Below are 14,495 nucleotides of genomic sequence, written 5' to 3' on the forward strand. Positions count from 1 at the left end.
AGTTACCAATATGAAAGCACTTAAACGCATGAATATTTTTTTGTAACAGACCAAAGCGGGTGCTCGCATCCACTTCTGCACAGTTTATCAGAGTAGCGATGTGGGCGAGTTGGTTCATGCTTAGAAATAATGGAAACAGCGCGCAAACGACAAGGACGGGAGGAAAAGGAGTACACAGGACGAGCGCTGAACTGACAACTGAATATTTATTGAAAAGGACCCAACGAAGAAAACACCCACAAAAAACACACTCGCATCAACACGTGTCCATGAAAGTAATCTCCTTCTTATGTAAATACACAGAAGTTTGACTCAAGCAGTTTATGTGCTTTCAGTTTTGGGCCGCTTACCACGATGACCATTATAGATTGCCCTCCGTTGCATTGCAATTAAGAGCCTTCTGGAGACTTCCAAAGAGCAGCCCCTTGTAGCTCAGGGGTTAGAGTACTTGACCCGTCAGCAAAAGGCAGTGGGTTCCAGTCATGGGACTCCACGGCCTCCTTTGACATTGAAAGGTCAAAAGTGGGGCAGACGCTCTGCAAGATTGAGGAGCTTGAGACTTCTCACTTTAGACACCAGATCTCTCATCTTGCAAATGTTGGCTGTGCATTGCAGACCAAGAAGATTGAGAAGTGCCTGGAGAAGCTGCTGCGCGCCCTGGAGAAGGACCGCACACACGCCGTGCACCACTACCGCCACGGAGGGGGCGGGGGCAGCCCTTCGCAGCGCAGCGCCCTCCTGCAGCACCTGGCCAACGTGGACCGGGTGGCCAACCAGAGCCTGGCTCTTCTGGACCGGGCCCCATCGGTGGCCGACAAGGTGCGGCCCCGCATGGCGGCCCTCTGGCACAGCCTGAGGGGCAGGCCCTCGGACAACGAGCAGCTCCTGCGGCAGGCTGACCTGCACAGGCACACACCCCCGCAGCCGGCACCAGGTGGGGGAAACGAGGGGCATATTTTTTTTGTGGGGGTGGAAACTCTGCCAAATGTTCTTGAGAGAAGTTGTTTTTTTTTTCTTTTTGCAAAGTTATGAAAAGGCATTGAAACCATGTAATGCGTGATACAAGGGAGTTTGGGTCTCTTAAGTTAATGTAAGCCTCGAATTGGGGCGGCGGCATTCGGCGCCAGAGATGTGAAGCGGAGAAAATTGCATGAAACTTGTAATTGCCGAGATGTGTAGGGAAAAAGGTTTGGGAGGATAGTACACACTTGGGTTAGTTGGTGATGCATCTAGAGTAAAAACAGCTCAATAAAAATGAAGGACAAGTCAAAGAATTTAGACAGACCAAGCGCTGACTTAAACAGGTTTTTCTGTGAAGAAAACATAAACTTGCGTAATCTGTAACCGTCTTTCCTTATGACACAGTACGATGAAAGCATGTGTGTCCGTGCACCGTCGATTGTTTTATATGAAAAAGAGTGCAAACTGTATAAACGACTGTAAGGGCTGCACTTTTTAATGTGAAAGCATTAACCGTCCCATGGAATGAAGCCAGCGTTGTCTGTAGCAGCGAAAAACGACACCTAAAGTCTAATTGGCTGCGACGCGTCATGTGGCTTCATAGCAAAGGCGCCATTGTTGCTAAGGAGCCAGCCTGGTGGCGCTGCGGAGGGGGGGACGCGGGTATGCGCTGGCCTGACATTAGGCCTAACTTTAGGCCTATCGTTACACTTGGAGGTCTAACGTCGACGATTGGTACGCGCAGCTGTTTGACGTGAGAGGGAGATGCGGGTATGCGCTGGCCTGACGTTAGGCCTAACGTTACGTTTTGAGGTTTAGTGTCTAGGTTAGGGTGACCACCTTCCGGCAGGCGAAATGCGGGACACCCTGAACGGGGGGGGGGGGGGGAAGGGGAAGGGAGGGGGAGGATGGAGGGAGGGAGGGAGGGAGGGAGGGAGGTATTTTCATAACTCAAGCAAAAAATATTTTAAAAAAATCACCATCAAGCGCACCCCGATATTCTCTGCTCTCCGAAAGCATATTATACACCTGAAAATTGTTTGGCGGCAATTAAGCTAAAATAATTTTCATTCACAGTGATATATTTTTGTGTAATTATATTGGTAAATATTTTATTATGGGTGTCTAAGTTGAAACCATAAAAAATGACTGCAGCCAACCAGAATGCATGAAAGGGAAATAAGAAATCGTAAATTTTTTTCGGCTTATTGTTTTCTGTCGATACTTACACTTATATTAACATGCTCTTACACAAAATTAGAACCTTATGTTGCTGTTTTTTCGACTCTTGTGAGACTAAAAAAAAAAAAAAAAGCTTTCCACAACAACCCTTTCGCATGACACAGTATGATTTGCAAAGAATTACAATAGTTTATCTTTCAACTTTTGGCGAGCAATTTTCGCTCGCAATATCTTGCCATCAAGGGGAGAGGCACAACGGCACATGTGCGTCTTTTTCCTGCAAGAACGACGGTCGCTTCCTGCAGTGCTTGTATAGGAAATGGCATACCATTGATATTCACATGTTTATCAGCGATCTCCGCGCTACCCCGTGGCCCGTTCTTCGGAAGCGCCATAATTTGCGTAGTGAATGCTACGACAATGTGAAATGCGGGACATTTTCAAGATTTTGGAATTTCTTGCGGGACGCGGGACACGCGCTCTCAATGCGGGTCAGTCCCGCGAGTCGCGGGACGGGTGGTCACCCTAGTCTAGGTACCCGTAGCTAGGGCGATAATGATGATCAGAAAAGGGATTTCAGCACGCGCTGCGCCGAGCTTCGCACTTTTGGCGCTGCGCCGAGCTTTGCACTCCCGCCGCTGCCTCACCCAGTGGCGCAGCAGTCACCAGCATACCAGGGCGGTCTGCGCGGCGCATTTAGGGTTACCAACCGTCCTGAATTTTGCAAGACTGGCCCGACTTTTCATGAAGCGTCCCAAGTCCCGCATTGTCTCTTTCAGGACAGCTATATGTCCCGGATTTGTTCCAGACTGTCCAGTTAGCAATTCTATATGTAATCCAACGCTCGCCAATGATGCGCGTCACGCTGCGAAACACGAAGTTAGCGCAAATCGCATGAAGCAGTGCTGCAGCGGCTAGCATTTGCTGCGATAAGCTTTAGCCACTTCAGCATGCAAGCCATGGCAAGTCAAAATCGGTGCAACACTGGTGAGCCTTTTATTGTCGTCGCGCTGCACTCATTGTACTAATACTAATACACTAATACAGACATAATTTTTTTATTTTTTTTAATATATTTTGGTTTAATATGGGGGGGTGTGGCCCTTACAAGCAAAGATATGGTATCTTGTACAGAATGAAGCAATTGGGTGATAACAGCAATTTAGTGGCATATTTATGATTATGCAGGTTTATGCCTTCTTACTTCGTAATTCGTAAGTCAGCACTTGGTCTGTCCAATTTTTTTTACTCGTCCTTTGTTTTTTGCGTGCTGTTTTTATTCGAGGCACATGAGAGTCTGAAGGCACGCGTATGAAGGTACAAATAATGCCCTTTTGCGAAGCCACGGCTAACCGTCTGTTTGCCTTTGTTTACGAAGTAAAAAGTGAGTCTTAAAAGCACGAAGAAGGCACGACCCGGTCTGCTTACGGTCTTGCCTTGCACGCAGAACATCGTCAGCCACAGCCTCAGCCACAACCGCAGCCGGAGGAAGGTCCCGGGGACTCCGAGTCGGTGGAAGACGAGAGCCTGCAGCCCAGTGGGGACAGTCCCAGCAGCCCGAGCAGCAGCAGCAGCAGCAGCAGTAGCAGCCCCTTGCCCCAGCAGGGGGCACAGCTCCTCGTGCACCCTACCCCCAGGGTGGCCCATGCTCAGGGACAACTGCTGCACCACAGTGAAGGAGTGAGTCTCCCACTTCCACTCATGGGTCACGTGTAATGTCACTATAGTAAGACAATATAAAAAAAAAATAAAAAAATTTGGCAGACATTTAAGATTTTTTATGTGTGAGAATGCGAAAGGCATGACGCACGCACTAGGCACAGGTTTATTTGACCGGAATCGTGAATCCACCGCGGCTTCACGTGGCATCGGGGAAGCATGCTCGTCTTGCACCCCGGAGGGCCCGGGTTCAATTCCCACCCAGACCGAAATGTATGAAAATTTATTTTCAAAGCCATTAATTTACTTTGTTTACAGGAACCTCCCTTAGAAAATTTTTGCAACCAATGGGAATTTAGGTGCCGTTTCGCTGCTACAGACAATGCCCAGCCAATGGTAATTTAGTTGTTGCTTTCATCGGCTTCGCTCAACAAAACAATTACCATAAAGTTCTGAGAGAATGCCCAGCCCCAAGAGATCGCCCATCCCGTTTTTCTGGCTAAATATCTGTTACATAAAAATTCCGAAACATCGCCCACCCTTGACGTCACGCAATGTCCGACGGGAATCCCATTTGCCGCACGATCTGCTGTACCAATACGTCTGATAAGCTAGTTCATAGCGGGTTTCCGTGTTTTTGTCTGCGACTTGCGCGTGCGATATCAACTCCCGTAACACGAGAGTTGTTCCCGCGTGTATATTGCATCGTGAAATGCGAATCTGCTGCATCCGCGATCTGCGGTATTCGTTCCCGTGACATACGAGTTAGTAGCGGATTTCGCATTTCTGTCTGCGATCTGCGTGCGCGATATCGGTTCCTGCAACAGACAAGTTTGTAGTGGGTTCTCGCATGTTTATTGCACCATAAATCTTGAATCTGCTGCGTCTGCCTTTTGCGGTATTCGATCTCGTGAGATGCGAGTTCTCTGCGGGTTTCAGCGGGTTATTCGCGCGGTAAAACGCGAATTTGCTGCGTCCGCAACCTCCAGTATTCTTTCCCGTGACACAGCAGTTCGTTGCGAATTCCCGTGTGTTTATCGCATACTGAAACGCAAATTTGCGGTGTCCAGGATCCAAAGTTTCAGCTCCCGCGTCTCGTGCTTTGTAATGGGGTGCCCAGGTATTTATCATTAGTTTTTGATGAAGTTTTGTTGTGTCATTTCCAAAGATGGCCCACCCCTTGTTTTTCACCATTTATCTTTTCATTTTGGGTGGGCGTTCTTCTTGAATTTTTGTGGTAATGCTTTCGCATAAAAAAACAAAAATTGTTTCTGTTATCTGCGTTTTTTAAAACAAGGTTCTGCTGGCTAAGGGCACTATAGTCAGTCAATTATTGGTTTGACTTTTCTAGAAGCAGAGCCTGCAGAGGCCTATCTTAGGATCTTACGAAATTAGCCTAGCAAGTAACAAGACAAAGATTAGGAGGCTGACTTTGCTGGGACGCCACACTTGAGGCTCTCATGCTCAGGATCTTGGCCCGGATCCCACGTTTGAGTCCCTACGTTATTCATGTCTCTATTTGCTGGGTTCCCTTAAGTCATAACCGCTGGCTGTCCATGGGCATCGCACGAAAATGTGTGTGTGGGCTTTGCTCATAAAAAACATGGGCCCATTTTTGAGTAAACGTCGTAAAGGGGTTTAATTTGTTACTTCCGCGCGACAGTCAAGACACTAGGAGTTCTTAGCCAGTTGCAGCAAGAAGTATGAGGGGTGTACCATATTGATTTACACCTATTATTTTGCCGCAGCTCCTGGCTGCTTGGAGGTCTGTAAATGAGTTCACCATCCCGGCATGCCGTAAAACCCTTTATTTTCTCTTTTTCTTTTTGCGAATTGGGCAAAGGGTCGTATGGTAACTACCACAAATCGTGGCTTCGACGTCTCACTGCTCCAGTGGTGCTGCGGTCGGCGTGGCTCATGTGCAGGCGCTTCGCTTTTTCACCTTACGCGAAGTGTCTGCACGATGCAGGCAAACGCGAGCTTGCTTGGAAAGAATATGTTGGTGTATACGACAAAAACATTTGCTTACCCTTATTAAATCTTTCCAGTTTGCAAAATTCCCGAAAATGGGGGGCTCACGAACGACAACATTTTTACAGTATACTCCTTCTTTAGCCGAATGCACTCGCAGAATTGGCGGCAGCTTCCGTGCCCCTGCCAGAACCACTTTTTGGTGGTGTGCCACACCCATGCCTGGACAACTGCTTCCAGCTCATCAGTGATTGCAAAATAATGACTTGCAGGTGTTTTTCTTTCTTTATTTAAACGGTATTGAAGAGGTTATATGGTAGAATACCACGCATCCACCCATTCCACACTAAGTGGCCACTCCCAAATTTGTAAGATCTGAGAAAATACAGTAGAACCTCGTTGATATGTTCTTGGTTGATACATTTTCCCGGCTGTAATGTTCAAAAATGCCGGTTTTGTTTTACTTCCATAGAGATACACGTATTAGTTTCCTGCCTGTTACGTCCAAAAGTGTCAACATTGCGGCGTCTCGGCGCGCTGGGCGGCGGGCTGCCACGCTGGCTTTGAAGCAAAGCTAGCGGAGCAAGGCCGAACCATGCAATGCGGGTCGCACGGCATGCGTGGGCACTTTACTATTTCCCCCTCTTTCCCGTCTCTCTGTCTCCTCGCTGGGCTTTGCTGAGCGAAGCCACCTATCTTGGCCGGGTGTGACCTTGGAGCACTGCTCAGATGGGGAGCGAGGCATGGCGAGGCGGTAAATGCTCGGTCTCTCTTTCATCTGTCCTTCTCTTTCTCGGGCACGGGGTGCACCCGCATGCACGCTGCGCTTCTAGTTTCTGTTCCGCTCCATTGCGTGAACCGTGGTGTTTCGGAGTATGTGCGCCGCTTCGCGCCCATTGACAACGGTCATGGCGTTGCGAAAAAGGAAGGCACTTTCTTTTAAAGAGAAGTTAAAAGTTTTAAAGAGAAGAAAGTGATGAAGATGTCGAGCAAGAAACAAACGATTACGCTGCACCCAAGTCTGCGGACGTGATCGTTGCGTTGGACACCTTGCGCCGCTACCTAAATGTTCACGATCGCGCGGAGGGTGAGAGAGGACTGGCGGCTCCTGGAAAAACGGCTTTTATAGCTAAACGTTGAAGGCTCATTTACACTGCCCCATCTTCTTACGGTAAGTTATGTTACGAAATATTACGTTGAAGTCACCGAGGCTACCAGTTCAAGGAGAAAGCATGACACGCGACATTTAAGACACAAATGTTTCAGTGACTTATACGCAGCGTAATTTATCGTAAGAAAATGGGGCAGTGTGAATGAGCCTCAATTCGAAGTGGCAGGCGGATATTACGTGCTTTTGTGAACATGTCAGAGTCCTCAACAGTTCTGCAAGTACACATAAAATAAGCCATTGTATAAGAGCTGCTTTCTATCTCATGTAGAGCCCCCCTAAGTGCGTTAACGGTTGTTGCGTTTTCTCGAATCATACTTTTTTTTTTCTACAGTCCCCTGACAAACATATCAGCGAGGTTCTACTGTATGGGCAACACATTTATATGTAAAATAGATGACCAGACAAGCAAGCGCCCATCCCCCAATTTTTCATGATTATCTCCAAATTTTGAGTGAGTGCTTGGCCGGTATTTTATGGTAATCGCTCAGGGGCAGGTTGAGGCCGTACATCTGCCCAAACATCTGACAGCTGATTCCAACCAGGTGTCAGCCGATCATGATATTGCACGCGCTTATGTGAAGCCATGATTGGCTGGCACTAGGTCAGGTACCCCCACCTTCCTGACGCGTCGTACATGCGGTCAGACATTTGGCTGTGCATGCGTAGAGCCCAGCCCGGCTCCCAGTCACTATCGCTTGTTCCGTGCCAATACACAAAAACACCCTGCGAGGCGAGACCATTTTGCAGTCACCAATGTCAGTAGTGTGTTGCTCCCACACACTTGAACAGGCGGGGGTGTTACACGCTACCAAAGTTTGGTTCCGGCAGGGCATGGAAAGGCTGCCACGCTGGCGATGCGAGTGCATTCGGCTTCAGGGGAAATATGTCAAGAAGGTGGACAGTTTTACTGACCTCTAGGGGGCCAAGGCCTCTCCCTCCTCTCCTCCCCCCCCCCCCCCCAAAAAAAAAAATGAAAACACATTTGTTTCTTTTTTCTTTTTTTTTGCAATCTATGGCAATTGACAAGAAGGAGCTCTCTGTTTATCTCGTCAAAGTTTGTACAGTACAATAGGGTGATGTACACATCGCGACACTGTTAGCGCGAACACGACGTCGGCGCATTTTCGCATTTTATTCCTAAATAGTATTAGCGAGCACGAAATGTTATCGCTTACATTATAGAAGTTAATGAGCTCTTTCCATACCAATAATAACTTGGATGACATCCTTTGGTTTCAAAGAGAAACACTCGAAAAACCGGCGATCGCTTGTTCGCGCTAACAGTGTCGCGCTCTGTACTTCTGGGCCGCGATGAAAGCTGCGATTCCGGTTTCCAGTTTGAAGCATTCGGTTTGTGCTTAGATAGAGGAGGGGTTGTGTTTTTATAGCAATGAAAGATATGCCCCTGTAGATTTGATAGAAGGGGGAGGGTGGCTGAAGCTTCTATGCTTCCCTGTGAGTACGTCCAGAAGTTTGGCTATTTGAACGTACCGACGGTTATTGAAGCAACACTTGTTTGTAAGGTTTGTTGTAGGACAGTTGGTGTTATCAATTGCAAGGGCAGCAATGCCAAATGCCACTGAAGAAACATCTTTTGATACTGGCGAGCTATGTATTGTCCGTCATTATTTATTGTTGTCTTGAATTTTGAAAACTTGGGAACACTGCAAAAATGAAACTTCAAATTTTGGAGAATTAGAAATCTAGCAAAAATTAAAGGGCGGGGGGGGGGGGGGGGGGGGGTGCAATGGTTTCCAGACTTCGGTCAAACATTTGTGGAAGTTGCCCTCTGACACTTCTGAAGTAAAGAACAGAAAACCGATTTTGCCTGCGTATCCTAGTTGTGTAAAAAAAAAAAAGATAAATATTGGCATTTCTGGCACCCCGCACTCACAACGTCAAAGTTGCACGTCATACGGTAAGTGCAATCTAGCCGATTGGGCAAAACTTAGATTTTGTGATACCAACGCGCGTAAAACAAAAAGAACTCACTGCATGAACCGCGCAAGGAGGTGCAACTTATATAGCAACTTTTCCGCGAAAACTGCTCAATATAAGGAAGTGCAACTCATACAAGGGTGAGACTTGTATTCCGAAAAATATGGTACTTATACAATACCTACCCTAAGGTAGATATTGTATGTATCTTGTAACCTTCATGGAAAGGGAACGAAGTACTGGCTTGCATGTACATGCCCGCTTAGCGGATGGATGCGCTTCCGCCGTCAGTGGTCGCCAGGTAAACATCACCAACTTTTCTCCCGCAGAGCTATAACACGATGCGCAAGGAGGGCTTGCAGAAGTTCAAGTGGAACGGGAGCGTCTACATCACGCTGGCCTTTGCCGGAGTGGCGCTCCTGACAGCGCTGCTCGTCGGAGCGGTGCTGCTCCGCCGCCAGGCGCAGCGCTCCCCCCAGGCGCAGGGCTTCGTTCAGGTCGACCAGGGGGCCCTCCCCGCAAGCCCCGAGGAGCGCCACCTGGCAAGCATGCAGGTCAATGGATATGAGAACCCCACCTACAAGTACTTCGAGGCCAACACCAACTGAGCGGCCACGCCCCCAGGGGAGGGGGAAAAGGGGGCGGACGGACGTATTGTGCCTGCTGCGGGCTGCGGGATTAGCTCGTCCCGCGTTGTTCCGGGAGCCAGTTGGTTTGCCTCGCGTCTTAGGAGTAGGCACGGCCTCCCTTCTGCACCCGGTCAAGGACCATGGTTGTTGGGGACACGAGCGGCGTGGGGCGCAGCCAGCCTGAGCTTTGGGTCCCGGTACCACGGCAAACCGTTTGTTCCCACCCGCGGAATGAAAATTTCGTTTGCCTCAGTTTCTTTCGAACAGAGCGTCGGCGCCGCCTCCGACAGCCCCGAGTGCACTCTGTCTATTGCGAAAGACCAATGGAGTAGTTGACACTCGGGTCGCAGCTCGAACAAGCTCCCGTAAAACGCTACTTAACCGGGGCCGGCGACCGAGCGTAGAGCTTGCTGTGCGTAGTTGTGGATAAAACTTTTTTTTTTTTTGTGTGTGTGCTTGGTCACAGACAATGGGCAGCTTCCGACGTTAGCCACGCGCCACACGCTCGCATTTGTTTTCTTCTTCTCACGGTTGTCATACTTAGTTTCCATTGGCGGGTTAACATTCCAGTCCGGGCGGGCGCCCCCGTTCAGGCGCGTCCTGATCAAAATTGAGCATTTGGTTGTGCGTGCATTTATTGGCCGCAGCGGGGGTTCCCGGGTGCACTGGTGTCGTGACACGCATGTCGTGACTTTCCCCTCCGACGGTTGTCCTTGCTCATGGCTCGTTCACACCTCTAGTGCTGGTAGTCTCTGTTGCTTAGGTTTGTAGGAGCACACTACAGCAGAGGGTGTCACAAAGTTTTCTAAGCTGTATATACATGAGGAAAACATTGCGTTGCACACACGCGAGTTTCGGCCTGTTTTTAGTTGGGACAGTGAACGTTTTTTGTACAGGTTATTATGTAGTGCCTACATTTGTATGTGCCAGCTGCATGTGTTTTCCTGCATGTGGGGAAGCCTCCGTGCTGCCCCGAGCTGTGTGCGGCCCCTCCTGAGTTTCCATGTGCCATGTGCCCAGCCTAGGGTGAACTGGGGGTGCAGATGCCCTTGCGCACGGTGTGCCCCGGCGAGCATTGTGTGTCCGTAGGCCATCGACGCTATTCATGCGAAATTAATGTGGTCACAGCTGTCATTGTCTCAGTGAACATATCATATGTCCAAATTTGTCTCCCCTGTCAGTGTGTGCTTCTCTCGGTTCTACACTTGCCTGCATTTTTGTTAGTTTGCCGGACTGTCCTTTTCGGTCCCAGGTCGACAGCAGCTATAACAACAATTCCGTATTTTCCAGTATCGGGTCACACCAGTGTAACCTATTGTGCATGTAGTGTAACTTGAGTGGAAAAGCTAAAATAAAAATTTGCAAGAGTCTCACCGTATGCGTGGCTTGCTTTCTTGACCGACGGGAAGCTACAGTCGTTTTTTGGGGGAGGGGTCTCGGTGTTTTGGTTGTGGGCGGGGCGAGGAGGGTCAGAGGGCCCGTCTTTCAAGAAATGTATAGGGCTTGGTACGAATTAGCGAGTATAAGGATATAATAAGCCAGAACTTTCAAGCTTGTGCTGTGTATGTCACCAAACTTTCACATGATTGAAATCGGCAAAATTGTTGTGCATTTAGTGGAAAGCCAGCTTTTCGTGTCTCTGACTTTTGTTGGCTAGCTTGTGTGGTTGTGTGGAATGAAATTCCTTGAAAGCTCCAGATACCGAGGTTCAAGGTTCCTGCTAGATTTCATGGACAACCAGAATTTAGGGACCCAGGTATCTCGGAAAGGGGGCTTGTCCCGGTGTTTGGTAGCGTTTCTAAGGGTAAAAAGGTCACATGTGGTTGATTGTAATTTTAGGTTTTATGAGCTGCATAGGGTCCGTATACATTGTGTTTGTGCCATAAAAGTATCAATATTTACTTTGGTGCTCCTTTAAAAATAACTTACAATTTACTGATCTTACTTGCAGATTTTTCGCATGATGCCACATTCTGCCCAGGGACCCTAAACTCGTGAAACACAAAGTTTGAGCCGAAAGTTCGCGGAGCGTGCCGATTGGACGTCGGCGAAAGAAGCGCGAAGCCATCGTCGTGATGGGCCAATCGGTGCGCTCCGTTAACTTCGGCCCCATCTTTGAGTTTCACGAGTTTAGCGACCCAGGGCTCAGTATTTTTAAAGTATATTTTGGTGTAGGTTAGACTCCTTATTAAGCTCTGGCTCCCTTGGAGGTAAGCCTTTATTTGTCTGCAGTCACAATGCTGAATAATTTTGCAGTGGTGAAGCCACTGGACGGCCATCTTGCTCGTAGAAGATTTGCGGTTTTTCTAGCGTTGCAGAGGCTGGCGGCAGCGTGTTAATATCACGTTTTCGACTAATTCGTCGTCATTCGCTGAAAAAGTTTTTTTAAGACCCTGTGTAACCTTTGAGACTTGCTGTTGTGAACACGTGTAAAATTTTACGAAAGTGCAGTGCCCCGGAAAAAAAGCATAACTCGTCGAAAGCAAGTTTTGCCGGTCTCGCTGCCTGATCAAAGCTTCCTCAAACGCAAGTGTCTGAACTGGTGCTGCATCTCTGCGTTCGCACGCTTGGATACCGATCAAGAATCGTATCGGTGCCATGTGGATGTGTTTTGCGAGTGCAATGTGTGTGAAGCCGTATGTGTGCAGTCCGGCGATATGAAAGACCCACTCGGAGCGCGTGGCAGGGGCGGTCGCTGAGGGAGGCGCTGCTCGCGCTTTGGGCAATTCCATGTCGCTCGGAGGGGAAGCCTCACTCGGTGCTCAGCCGCGCCAGCTGGCGAGCAGCGTCGAGACGTGCTTAAATTTTGATTTCGGTTTGGCGGGAAAGCGCGCTTTCTACAGGGCATCAGCATAACTGTAATCTTTGTTTTTTCGCGGTGCTTGATTTAATGATTTGCACAAAAAAAAAATATAAGATAAAAGCGCTTGTGATAACGAGACTTCATTCGAGCCTTTTTTACAATACTCCCAGGCGTGCCGCGTAAAAAGCGCTCTCCCGCCAAACCGAAACCAAAATCTGTTAAGCATGTCTCGGCGCGGCTGGTGCAGCTGAGCACCGAGTGAGGCCTCCCCTCCGAGCGACATGGAATTGCCCAAAGCACGCGCTCCCAGTGGGTCTTTCATATAGCAGGAGAGTGTTCCTCTGGGCAGTGTTTAAATTTTACTCTGACTGTTTTTGTAACTTGCGGCACTTGCGGTCCAGAAATGAGCTTGATCCAGCGTCCAGTGGCGACGGGAGTAGGGGGCAAGGGAGGGAAAAAAAGTAACACCAGCGGCGCGTTTTTTTTTTTTTGTTTTGTTTATTAGACGTTTATGGCAATCATATCAGTAGTACAAAATCTTTGTTTATTTCTTGTGCCTTTTTCCTACTGCACTGCGCTTTTGTAAAAAAAATTCATGTGTTTTCAACGGCGAGTCTCAAACCTTACGCAGGGTCTTAATCTTCGACGAACGAGTAGAAAACGTGTCTTCAGCACGCTGCCGCCAGCCTATGTAACGCTAGCGAAACCGCAAATCCTCTACGGGCAGGATGGCTGTCCGGTGGCTTCACTCGCGGGAGCGGGAAGCGCGATCCAGCAATGGACTTCTTCCAAAACCGACGCGCCCCACCGCGGCGAAATACCACGCAGTGCACTCTGGGAACTAGTTGGCCACTCAGTTTCGGTTTCGACTGAGCAGCTTCATCTCATGCTATCACGCCGCGACCGAACGCGCTGCTTGCGTTTTCGACTATCTGACTTTTCACTAACGTACAATACACTCATTCTCGAGCGATGCGAAACGAAGACCGGGGCACTTTCCTTGGTTCCCGAAACACCGGATATTGTGCGTGCGTATGCGAACGTAGTAAGTCGTGGCTTAGTCACCTCACCCCACGAGTGTATCTTTGAGCTCAATGCCAGTAATCCCGTCTAGTACCAGTGAACTACAACTGAAATTTGTTCGTCTGGAACCTTACACGCATTTTGTTTGCCAAACGTCCCCTTCCTGTTACTTCATTAAACGAAAAGTAGCCGCATCCTCACAGGGTATCAAAGTTGAGGCCAGCGTTTACGCAATAAATTCGACCTCACTACTGCACAAAAGTTACTATGATGTCTTCCTCGTGTCATCATATATCGCCCATTCAAATTTTATGCTGATAGAAGATTAACTTTTCGCAAACGCTGAGATCGGCTAGCTACGACGGAGGCCCTAAAAAGCATCCCTCGCCTTTTTGGACGAGTTTTTACAGAAGCCCGAGATCTGTGCCGGGAACGGTGTGTCTGAAATTATCTCGGCATACTCAGGCAGGAAGACAGCAAACACATAACAAATATTATGGCCATTAGCAACCGTCAAATGCGCTTTGAATTCGTTCGAGCACTTGTGTGAAGAATGTCGCACCGTGCGCCGGACGGGCATGAACCCCAATGCGGTGCGCATAGGGGTTCATGCCCGGCTGACGCACTTCCGGCGAATGGTGCGACATTCTTCACACAAGTGCTCGACTTTTGCATTCTTAAAACGGTCTGTATGCGCGAATTTGCCTATATGATTGCAGGATAACTTTATGCGCATACGCGATGTTGAATATTAGTGGAATGCAAGCGGGTGGGGGCAAAAAGTAATATTTCGTCTATGGACGCACGAAGCAAACAAACTTCCTGATCAACAACACTAATGTAAAGGCGCGAGCTCGATGTATGCATACTTATTGTTTGCTACAGCTTGTTGATTCGTACACAAGCAAGATCCCCGAGCACCCGAGCTTCGCAGCGTCGAGACTCCCAGCACTGGCTCGTCCACATACCTCGATTGGAACGCTAACAGGAAGGCTCAAGTACAAAAATACAACAAGCATGTGTTAAGACAAGCTATACGTCTCGGGATTGTGCTAAAGCTTCGAGGTATGACCATTTAGGTTAGTTTAGAGACCACAAATGACGCTCTCGGAACCAGAAAACAATCTCTTGTCGACGTGTCGATCGAAACCGAAACCAT

The 14,495-nt window shown here is 48.6% G+C and overlaps 1 protein-coding gene across 2 annotated transcripts in view; it reads left to right on the plus strand.

Moving 5' to 3' along the window:
* Positions 1-10,883, plus strand: part of LOC8043772 (amyloid-beta-like protein) — a 40,575-nt gene extending 29,692 nt beyond the window's left edge. For both annotated transcript variants that reach the window (XM_029982171.4, XM_029982170.4), the window contains exons 7-9: positions 616-934; positions 3,590-3,822; positions 9,211-10,883. In XM_029982171.4, coding sequence (XP_029838031.2) covers positions 616-934; positions 3,590-3,822; positions 9,211-9,489 — 831 coding nt within the window. In that variant the 3' untranslated portion in view covers positions 9,490-10,883. The remainder of the gene's footprint in view (positions 1-615; positions 935-3,589; positions 3,823-9,210) is intronic.
* The last annotated feature ends 3,612 nt before the right edge of the window (positions 10,884-14,495 follow it).

This window comes from Ixodes scapularis, unplaced genomic scaffold (assembly GCF_016920785.2).
Source record: "Ixodes scapularis isolate PalLabHiFi unplaced genomic scaffold, ASM1692078v2 PGA_scaffold0__279_contigs__length_252992795, whole genome shotgun sequence".
NCBI lineage: Eukaryota > Metazoa > Arthropoda > Arachnida > Ixodida > Ixodidae > Ixodes > Ixodes scapularis.